At 43.0% G+C, this 11,584-nt stretch overlaps 1 protein-coding gene across 2 annotated transcripts in view; it reads right to left on the reverse strand.

Moving 5' to 3' along the window:
* The window catches only part of cgnl1 (cingulin-like 1), a 32,063-nt gene extending 22,928 nt beyond the window's left edge, over window positions 1-9,135 (reverse strand). For both annotated transcript variants that reach the window (XM_085761872.1, XM_085761864.1), the window contains exons 1-6: window positions 8,908-9,135; window positions 4,768-6,428; window positions 3,466-3,560; window positions 1,664-1,769; window positions 1,026-1,127; window positions 266-402 (exon numbers count right to left, since the gene is read on the reverse strand). In XM_085761872.1, the coding sequence (XP_085617998.1) occupies window positions 266-402; window positions 1,026-1,127; window positions 1,664-1,769; window positions 3,466-3,560; window positions 4,768-6,378 (2,051 nt within the window). In that variant the 5' untranslated portion in view covers window positions 6,379-6,428; window positions 8,908-9,135. The remainder of the gene's footprint in view (window positions 1-265; window positions 403-1,025; window positions 1,128-1,663; window positions 1,770-3,465; window positions 3,561-4,767; window positions 6,429-8,907) is intronic.
* Window positions 9,136-11,584: the final 2,449 nt, after the last annotated feature.

Below are 11,584 nucleotides of genomic sequence, written 5' to 3' on the forward strand. Positions count from 1 at the left end.
TAATGATGAAGTGACAAGACCACAGTCCCTCACCAGCTTCCCACAACAAACACAGGCCAGATGTGCTCACTGGGGCATACGACCAACACCGGTCATGGGACCTGAGCTAGGGTGCTTCGCCTCAAAGCCACCCAAGTGGAGTTTAACAAAAGTAACAATGGTAATATTGACAATTATAATAGTAAACACAATATCCTGGAAATAATAAACAAGGCTAAGAGAGTTGATGAATCTTCGCTACCGGCCACTGTCGCCTTGTACTTACTCTTCAACCGTGGTCTGCAGCTCGGCCTCTGTTTTGGCCAGTTTCTCCCTCAGGCGCCTGCACTCCTCCAGACTCCTCTCCAGCTCCTGCTGCAGCTCCTTCAAACCTGCTGCTGTCTTCTTGTCCGCCTCATTCCTCTAATGGGGAAACACACAAATATTAATGTTGACATCTCAGGCTTTTTAAATTAATAATAATAATAATAGCTTGTACTTATATAGCGCCTTTTCCCCGTGCATTCCCTGCACCAAGCTTTTGGTATTTAGATTAAATTGATTTGATTGTGCCAAATCATTGAGGATTTAGTCATTTTCATTTCTTTTCCTTTTTTTGTTGTTGCAAAGGAGGATCAAAGCTATTTGGAAGTTGAGCATATATTATACATATGTTGTAAATATGTTCACAACAGTTATTTAACTTTTAATTCAAAGAAACAACAGTATTTTGAAGTCATTAACTTCATTTAAACATCCCCACACTACTGTACAGGTTAAAGGGGTGTAGCCTGTTTATTTCATTATTCAGTCGATGAAAATGTGCCTTTGTATTAGGCTTAGCCAGTTTCAAATCCAACCAATGGTCCCAAAATATCTCTTTAAATTCAACAAGTTGAACAGTAATCCTTTAAATCTCCTTTGCAACCAAACTCTTGATTAAAGGATATTCTCAAACAACAACAGGTTCAGCAATAGACTGACATGCCAACATAATAAGGATTGTGTCAGAGCCACAGTTACAGATACAGTAAGACTTTTGTTACCGTGCTTAGTTCTTCAAGTTGTCTCTTCAGTTCGGCCATTTCTTTCTCCAGTTCAGTGTTTTGCTCCTGCAGAGCTTTGGTCTGTGCAGAGATGTCCAAGGGCTAACAGAAGACAGATGTGGAACAGGTTATTTCTTTTTGATCCGTTAGAAATAAAAGTGTAAAGTGATTATTTGGAATACGTTATTGATTTGCAGTTGATTTGCCCTCAGTTATTTAGTAAAGGGCCAGTATTTGATAGCTGGCAGTGTCTGCTGTTAAAAACAAACAGTGTGAGTGCCAAAGCCGTTCACACTGTTGTACAGATCCCATTAAATTGATTTGATCTAAATTTGAATCAAACAGCGTGCTAAGCCAGAATTTCATTTTATTTTGAAAATTCAAAATAACACAAATAAATTCCCTGCATTTATCAACCTATTCAAAATAAAAACCAGCTGGGCTTCAGTTTGGGAAGCCAAAACACAAAAGCACGTCTCAAACCCATTCACAGCCTAAGGCGCATTTTAATAACCCCAAATCTACATTGTCAGTATAAAATATGAAAAGTTAACGCTGTTTTTATATGTATAGTAGTTGGCACAGCAGGGGTTATATAACTGTTACTGTGTCACTATTATAATATGACAGCCTCTCACTTTGGTGTCGCCTTGTGCACTCGCTGTGGCCCGGGACTTCAATGTCTGTATCTTCTCAAACACAAGGTTGACTTTTCTCTTCGTGGTTTCATCAGTATCGTTGCTTCTGCAGAGACAAAGTTTAACACACAATGATTAATGTATTAAAGGTTAAAAACAGCTCTCTCTCTCTCAGTGTTTGGAGGATCCGAAAGAAATCCCACACTGTTCTGGGAACAGAGTAACTCTTCCCAAGCTTAGAAAGGGTTAGGGGGATCATGCTGCTTTGATGTGTCACTTCACAGTGCAAACGGCTTCATCACACCCGTCCAGTAAACTGTGAGGTCCATGTGTGGAGGAACCAAATGCACAATTATTAAGAACCAGGGCTAAGAAAAATGGAGGAATAACCATCCAGAAAGAACCAGGCCAATGTCTAGGAGTTTAAAATGTAAACATCTTGGACTCTGCACATCAAGCAAATTGCATGAGAGTGAATCACTGAAATAAAAGCACAATTTTATCAAAGTCTTTAAGCAGCCTAGATTCACAGCAGCCACACCCACAAAGTTTCTACTTCAGGCCAATTCTCTCCACTGACTAACAACACAGCCCATCAGGGATAAAAAAAAAAAACACATAGAAAATCAAAAACAGTTAAAACTTCACATATCCCAAACATCAACTCGTCAGAAGCTAAAACAAAGCAGTCAGTGTGTCATAGCAGGCATTTCTGAGTTTATCAACAGATGTTCGAAAGGCCAAAGATGGGAGGACTTCATGTCGACCCACACAAGAACATTTAATCCGTTGGTCGAAGTAAAAACATCAGAACCAACAAAAAGGGAATTTCACCACTTTCACGTGCCAGCGGTGACATATCATTTCAATATATTACAAGGCTGACACGGGAGAGCCAGCCCCCCTGAACCCTCCCCTCCTCTCATACAGATGATTTTCATTAAATCTTTATAACCCCTGTCGGTGAATGTTTGTCTTCTGGGCCTTGGGAATGTAGCTCAGTTTCAGCCCCTGCACTTCCATCTGTGTTTCCTTTCCTTTGTCCTGTGACTCCTGACCTGTGGCCAGACACGCCCAAAGAGTTTCCTGTTCCATTTCTATTTTACCCTAAGCCTGTAGCACACGCAAAAAAAGAAAAAGAAAAATCATAGAAACCTGCAAACTTTTGCTCACTGTGTCATGCACAAGTAGTGCAACTACTGCAGAGCCCCAGTTTCATTTACACATTCTCCAGAGGGACGTTTAAAGACTTAATAGCTTGAATAAAAGACTCTATGGCATGCACGAAATAAACCACCTTCCAATATGGCTTCTCTAAAACCTAAACTGAATTTAACCTTTTGACCCAACGTGCCTTCCCTTGACGGGCAGCGGGTGTCTGATTACAGAAACAAACACAACGTTCACGCTGCAGCTTAAAAGAAAGCAAAGAAAGTGGGATTCAGCAAGAAAACACACCCCAGACAGCTGGATCACTCACAGCCTGGATGGGAAGAGGGTGAGGGGGGGCGTGTGAGGAGCACATTCCTTCACTTTTATCACAAACAGTCGAGCTATGATAAAAACCACTTATATGCTCCCACACAAGTCTCTCCCTTCCTAATGCATTGCCATATGGTGCAACATGTTGGTTTGAGGCGTCAGTACTGGGAACAAAACACTTGGTTCATGATTCAGCTGACAGCCGAGGATTTAAGACCGTAACGTTTTCACAGCACATTTTTACTGGTATGAGTAAAGAAAGATAAAAAATAAAATAAGAAAAGAACATTGATAAGAGCAGAGAAGTCAAGATAACTCACCCATCCTTTAGGTAACTGAACAAAATTTGTTTTGCTGTCTCCTCATTTGTTTGTTGTGAAAGCTCCTGCTGACCTTTCAGGAGATCAGGTGTCGTCTGATGGGACAGGAAATTAAAGAGAGGTCTTGACAAAGCACAAAAAGCATGTTCTCTCACACATTTTCATTCTGGAAAGACTGTGCAGACAATATGACAACATTGGAGTAAAATGAGGCAGAAGTTAAAGGGATAGTTTAACATTTTGGCAAATTGGCCCATTGCCATAATCCCTATAGTCTTAGCAGTAGGTTTGTTACCTTTGATTGTCTGTGCAAGCTGTTTTTAGAACGGCGGAGCAAAGCCGTGAGCTGCTCAGAGCTACGCTACAGGAGGCTCATGGGATTTCAATCAATCAATCAATCAATCAATTTGTTTATTTCGGGCATGTCAATTTAAATCATCATCATCACACTTCATCATCAAATAATACAATACATGGCCGAAAGGGAAAAAGCGGGAGAAGCAAAAGCTTATCTAGTCCCGCCCCCATTACCCACAGAATAAGAATATTTGTCATACATACATATCTTTTTGCTTTTTTCTTCTTTTCTTATTATTATATATATATATATATATACATACATACATACATATATATATATATATACATACATACACACACACTACATTTTGATGTAACATTCTTTTAAATTTCTTGGTTTCCCTCATCAAACTCATCAAATACACAATCCAACAACTCCAAAACGCTCTGGTGGACAAGTTGTGACCTGCACATTCACCACGCTATGAGATAATAACAGAAAGTTACGAGGAGTTGTTTTCAAGGCAAATGTAGAGACTGCTTGCCGAAAAACTGCCCCCGACGGGAACGTGCATCAGCAGTTTTGCATGAATTTACCTCTAAAAGTCAAAAGTGTTTATTGTCATTTGCACAGTGGAAAAGTGAGTTTCCCTGACAATGAAATTCTGTCCGCATCACAGAAAGCCAGCAAAACAACTCTGTCTCGTGACATTACGTTATTATCTCATAGCGTGGTGAATGTGCAGGGCACAACTTGTCCACCAGAGCGTTTTGGAGTTGTTGGATTGTGTATCTGAGGAGTTTGATGAGGGAAACCAAGAAATCCCATTAGTGGCTCTGCTCCGCTGTCCTAAAAACAGCTTGCATCGACAATTAAAGGTAACGAATCTACTCCTAAAACTATAGGGATTATGGCAATGGGCAAATTTGCCAAAATGTTGAACTATCCCTTTACAACAAAGTAATTTCAGATTTTCTAATCGTACATCTCTCTCTTTTTACCTGGGCATCTCCCTCTGTACTGGGCTTCTTGTCTCCAGACGAAGGCTTTGACAGTGATGTTGACATCGATGTCTTTCCAGCTGGGGAGGCGCTGTCCTCGTTGTCTTTACTCTTGAACGGCAAAGACGAGGAGCGAGTCTGTGGCTTTTTGTAGCCCTGGATGTAGCCCAAACCTCTAGAGATGGTGCTCTGTGGGGAGCCGGGTGCGCTGCTGACGGTGTCCTGACTGCTGGCCGTTCTCTGCAGCCGCAGCTGCGACGGCCGCAGGACATGCTCCGTCGATGAACCTCGGTTGCTGCTGAACTCATTCGTGTAACCGGAGCCACCTCGCAGACCGAGAGCGCTGTCCACGCTGCGAGAGCGTTTCCTGTCCTCTAGATTGATCCTGTTTCGGCGCCCTGCCCTCCCCCTGCGCTGGTGGCTGCCGTCTTTACCGTCAAACTTCTCAATGAGCTCATCGACGCCGGGTATGGAGCCCGTGTCGATGTCTCTGCCCGAACCGGGGAGGAAAGGGATGTAACGACGGTTCTCGTGGCGGTTGATGGTGTCTGCGTACAGAGCCTCCATCTGTTCATCCACCAGGGCCTTAGAGGAGGAGGACGACGAGGAGTGGCGCGAACGGGAAGAGGAATGAAGCACCGGGCCGCTGGAATCGGTCCTGCGTAGCGGCAGGACGTCGGGCTCGCGGCGGGCGCGCTCGAGGCTGGAGTTGGCGCTGCTCATAGAACTGGGGGATCTGCACGAGGTCTTGCTCTGCTCACTTGTGGGGCTTGACAGAACGGACGGCGGCGGCTGTGGCTGAGGCGGAGGCACCGACTCCTGGTTGGTTTTCGCGGCCGGCTTAGACTGAGGGGGATTCAGGTTGGCGAGACGAGGCCTGGACTGCGGCTGCGGCGTTTGTGGCTGTGGCCTGGTCGGAGGCGGAGAGACCTGGGCAGCAGGCTGAGGCAGCGACTTTGGCTTCGGAGGGGCCGTCTCACTCTCAAGGCCGTGTGGCGGCGGAGGTTGCCTTCTCTCTTGCGGCGCGGTCGGTCTGTTTCGATCCAGGCTTGACGCGCCAGCACGAGACGGTGGAGCTCCGGCAGCTCTGGAGGGGAAACTCTGGGGGTCTTGTCCGGTCTGGGCAGCAGGCAGAGGCCTCGAAGGCGGGTTGCGGAGACTGTCAAGGTTGAGGGAGTTGGTCTCTGGATCGTACGGCTGCAGGATCTCTGGGTGCTTCTGGAAGTTCAGAAGGCTGGATGGTTTCTTTCCTTGTGCATCTGTGACACCGTTTTGAGGAGCGGTGTGATGCACCATCTTCTGAGACCTGTACTCCATGAAGGGGCTGGTGGACCCGGCCTCCTTGCTCCCTCGGAAGTCATATTCCTGGTAGTTCTCAATGAACGAGCCCTCTGTGTCAATGTACCCATTGCTGTTGGGGTCGCTGTAGGGCTGAGGAGCGCGGTCCTGGTTGTTGAGGACGACATAGGGGTGTCCATCGATGCCCTGGACGCGAATGCTGAGACCATATGAACCGGCTCCGTTGCTGTGAGGCCTGGAGGAGCGGGGCGGCTGCGTGTAGACACGCTGTGGTCCGCTGTTAGGAACGCCGGTCACTCTGTACGAATCCATCAGGAAAACAGGAGGAAGATAAATCCCTCTCCCCAGATCAGGTGGCCCACCTGTGCAAGCAAAAATATTCAGACAGACAATCAGAGATGAGACACTAACAATAATATCAACTAAATGTTTCCCAGTTCCACGATCAACCTCTAATGAAACATTAAATCCTAAATGCTACATTTAATTTTGTCATCTGCTTTCATTTTCTTTTCTTGTTTTGCATTCCTAATGCTCTGTTTTCTCTCCACGGAGGTTCGGCTAATATGCTCTAACCAAAGGAGACCAAACGTTAAATTGATGTTTTTTTCTAATTATTTGCTGTCATGTGTGTCTTGATGCTGTTTTTATGTGTCTATATGTATGTAAACGGAGGATGGACATTTAAAAGCCAGGTATTGTTATTTTTTTACTGTACTGTTACTGTATTGATATGTTACTGTTTATTGTTTGTTTTGTTTGGTTGCTCTTGTTGAATTGTGTCTATTGTGGTCTGGTTTGGAACTGAAGAAAAAAAAAGAAGAAGACCAAATGTTAAATTGCCTATAATTTATCAGAACCATATAGTACTGCAGAAATATATGACTCAGTTTCAGCCACATACTTTTTAACAGCAAAGACAACAACATAATCTCTATAAAGGCCACATAGTTGAGTGACTAACTGGTGTAGCATGAGAAAATGACAGGATGCATGACAGAGAATATATGTCAAACAGGATGGGAAATGTCATGAATGGAGAACTACAACATGTTATTTGTTATTTGTTATTTTGTCACATTTATAATTGTTGTAAAATTGCAAACAGATCGTGGGAACGCAGATGGTAATAAATACCAAACTGTGTATAAATATCTAGATAAGCCCTTAATATGTTCATCAGACACATTTATGCCTGGGATGCCAGTGAAGACAAAGCCATCAGCAGCCACCACCATGTGTCTTACTGGACAATGGGCTTTCAACAGGTTCCTGTTTGCCATACTGATAGTGTCCTATTCTACCTCATGTGACAATAGAGACACAGGCTGAGATGGGCCTGGAAGAAGGGCCGCTGATAAGACTGACAACAATGGCAAAAGCAGGATGTATCACACTGGGGTGAAACAGGTAAAGTCAACTGATAACCTCTCCAGAAAACACCTCCAACCAGGGTTTGGTGATATTCATCTTGAGGAGATACAGATTTTGTCAATTGACACACATTTATCTCTGTATTAGGTTGCATTGTGGGCAGAGTTTCAAAATGTAAATCAATGAGCAGGACAGCTTAATGACAATAATGTTTATCAAACGAGGGTATTCATCAGTATTAGATTTCTGGGTCCAATTAGTAAATTGTTCAGCTGTTTGCCTCAGGATCAATTTTCTCAGTAAAAAACGGCCTAAAAAATGCCACGGCTATTGTTTCTTCCTCTTCCTTATTTAATTGAAGTATATCAACTTTAGAGAGAGACGTTGTCTTTGTTTCAGGCACAACGTGAGGATAATTCAACTCCAGTTGGGTTTGACAAATCGACTTTCATGACTGGCTGGACCTGGTGCTTCAATTAGTCAGAATTAGTCAGCTTCAGTCTCCAGCGAGAGAAGAAAAAAAAAAACATACAGGGCCCAGGTAGAGTGTCCTGCCCAGGAGGACGCCTACTGTAGGACAACACAATAGACCCTTTAATCCGCAGTTTCACATGCATCTGACACACAAGGGCTCTGACAAGTGTGCAACTTCTTCCATTGCTTTGTATTTTTTACTGCAAAGGCAGGAAACCCTCACTGAGTCCAGTCACCATGCTGCCTTCACTGACCCCTATGCTGCAGCCAGGGCAGAGGGGTCATCACTGAGCACGGGTCAGAGGCCCTGACTTTGATCTGAGCCGAGAGGAGACTTAAAACAGAGAAGATATTTAACTCATCATGAGAAGTGAGGTTTGTTTTCTCCTGACTCTGTCTATGTCTTTATCTCTACCTTTAAGAAAGAAAGAAAATGAATAGAGACCAAAATCTTGAGAAAGTGAAGGTGAAAGGTGAAGTAAATCAGTCAAGACGATTTACACTGGAGGAAAACATGAAGTTACATAATCTGTTGAGCTGATGTGGAGCAGGCAGGTGAATGCAACGTGAGCGTACAGGAGCAAATGTGGCTAAAACACATAATTTAAAAAAGAAAAATCACCCAAAACATGCACTACTTACTAAGTACAAACACATTTTAGTTGTAAAATCTCCGTTTAAAGTAGCAAGTGAGGAAACAGCGGCGGTTTGAGTTGACGCAGTTTCTGGATCATTTACATCGCAGCTCAGTGCAACAGGTGGCATCAAACGCACCACCAGCCTGAGATTTACTGTAAAACTACCGTTTTCATCACGACTTTCCGACTTCAACCAGTCACCTTGTTAATGTGACTTCATATCGTGGTTAAATTGTCCATGTTTGGCTTTAAGTATTGAGTTTTTCGCCTGTTTTGGAGTTAATGGCTGTAAACGCTCCCTCAGCGGACTGCAGCAGCAACATCTACAATGAACACAGTTCAGCTCGTTACTCACCGGCGTCGTTTTCTCACTCGTTTCACTTATCGCAGGTTTTTTTTTTCCACGTTTGTTTAAAAATATTTTGGAAATAAAAAATAAAAAGGTTGAAGTGTTGAGCAAAGTGCTCACACACCACAAGTTGGTTAACTTATTTGGTCCCTGTGTTGTTGTCTAAAGACAGACAGAGGGAGTAGGACAGTTTGAGAGGGACGGCCGACCTCCGGAGGCCGCCCCGCCTCCTGCATCCACCAGCACCGCCCATCCAGCCCTGAACCAGCCCTGAACCAGGTCCAGGACCAGCTCCCACCGCTCAGACCGGTCCTCCCCCCGTGATCCGCCCAGGACTCCTGCAGGCCTCGGCTCGGCTCAGCTCGGCCCGGTTCACCGCAGCAGGATCCTGGGCAGGCGCTGTAGGTTTGGACCTGACACTCACCCAGGATTTCATAAGAGAAAACAATTAACTTCAATAAACATTAAGATTAAATTAGAAAATAAATAAATCTTTTGTTTTGTGTTTGTTAGAAGTTTGGCCAAAATCCTAAAAAAAGAAAGATGGAAAACTTAACAAACTGAAACGAGATAATGCATTTTGAGATATGAGCCAGTGTTTTTGCATTTAAAAAAAAAAATGTAATAAGAAAGCAAGAGGGAAAAGTACATGAGCAGACCCAAGTGATAGTATAATCATAATCTTGTGCAAATTATTATAAGAAAAAAAACGCCAAAAGCATCATGTTAAAAACGTTTCAGAAAAATCTTGGGACTTTAAATCAACAAGTCCTACACGCTGTAAGTTCATAAGGGATAATAACTGCTTGAAGAAACTAATGTTTTCTTGAATAATTTAACGCCCTGGGAGAATTAAATACATGTGTTGCTTCGCCTCCAACCCTCTATATAAGATTAATCATTTGCACTCTGCATAAATGCGATTTGCAGCTGCATGTCTTTAAAAAGCGAGAGCGTCATCTAGTGGATAGGCAGCTGACCTGAGAGCGGGGAGTTAATGAGCATCTGTGCTGGTGGTACCTACTGGTGCATGCATGTATGAGCATGTCACACAGATAGTGCAGTGAACGCATCACCACAGATGAGCATCCTCTGTGATGCACAGGTGTGGTGGGGGTCCAGGTCTGCAGTGTGATGAGAACAGGAGGGGAGTTGTGCTGAGGCATGTTGGAAAGACTGAGACTCTGGAGACGTAGTCTGAGTCCTGTGGTGGGCCAAGCATGTGTTAAATGAATATATTAAGAGTCCTAAGTGAAAAAAAAAAAAAAAAACACAGAGCAATGATGAATAATAAATAAACAGGTAGCAGCAGGAATAGGACTTCTCATTTCAATGATACTGTGGGTTCACTGATACGTATGTATAGTACTGTGTATAGATATTCTCACACATACTGTACATACATGTAAAATGTCTCATAGAAGTAAAAATCTTTAGGAAAAAAAATTATAAAGTACGTAATAGCCCATGTCGAGGAAATACAATGAATTGGTTGATTAAGTTTTGTCCTTTTTTAAATTCAGTTATATGAAAACTAAATTATTTTGGTACAAAATAGGTCTTAACCCATCATTTTTTGAGTTATTTGGTTTGTTAATGAATGGTTTGAGATTATATAAATAGGCTATAGATAGATAGATAGATAGATAGATAGATAGATAGATAGATAGATAGATAGATAGATAGATAGATAGATAGATAGATAGATAGATAGATAGATAGATAGATAGATAATGTGATATCCCTCGACTGTATATACATTATGGAATAAAACTCAGAATAAATCACCCGATTAATAAACATAATAACCGTATATGAATGTATGGTATTAATATATTAGTTAACAAAATAAATTATAGTAATTCTTTGTTGATTGTTTTCTCTCCAATTTTACAGTGTGCAGAGTTTTCAGTTTCCAGATGTTGCAGTTCCTGGAGTAACAGCACTGTGGCGTTCACTCTGACGTACACTCTGTAGGTTTCCTTGTGTAGCTCTCTTACCACTGTGGCATAAACTACATTAAACTGAAGGCCTCAGCTGCCCCTTCGCCTTTGTAGTCGCCCACTGTTTATATTTGTGTCCGCAGAGAGACGGCGCAGCACCACAGCCTTTAATCTGAGCTCTGTGCCACTGCGTTGGGTTACAGCAGCACACAATGGGAGCTCTGTTCTCTGCTGAGGTGCCACAGCTGGGACCTCTGGGCATGCTCAGTCCACAGCTTTGGCCTTATCCTGATTATACTGCAAGAAAAGGCTGCAGGAAACCGAAGTGACAGGGAGCAGAGATGTCACAGATGCTCATATTTGGCTCACTTGATTTAATCTGCTCCATTGCTGTGATGGTTGATGTCAGAGCGGTGAATCAGGCAGGAGCCACCGCTGAAATTGTGAGCTGTTGATAGCACATTAGTGGATGCAAATAACTTTAGATAATGAACTGGTGTGCAGAAAACAACTTGTCAAAGTAAAGGACTTATAGTAATGGAGATTTAGAGTCACAGCAGCCTCCTATACGACTGGTCATAAAAGACCAAAGTAAATCAACAAACTTGTAGGTGCAACACTGCAGTGGGACTGAGAAGAAGCTCAGCAAAAGATTGAATCATCCTGAGATCATGTTGTTTTCATTTTCTTTATTTCCACACAGACATATTTCACCGTCCTGTTTCTGTTGCTTTACTGAT

The sequence above is a fragment of the Trachurus japonicus genome, chromosome 3 (genome assembly GCF_045865225.1).
Source record: "Trachurus japonicus isolate A0001 chromosome 3, Traja_1.0".
Classification (NCBI taxonomy): domain Eukaryota; kingdom Metazoa; phylum Chordata; class Actinopteri; order Carangiformes; family Carangidae; genus Trachurus; species Trachurus japonicus.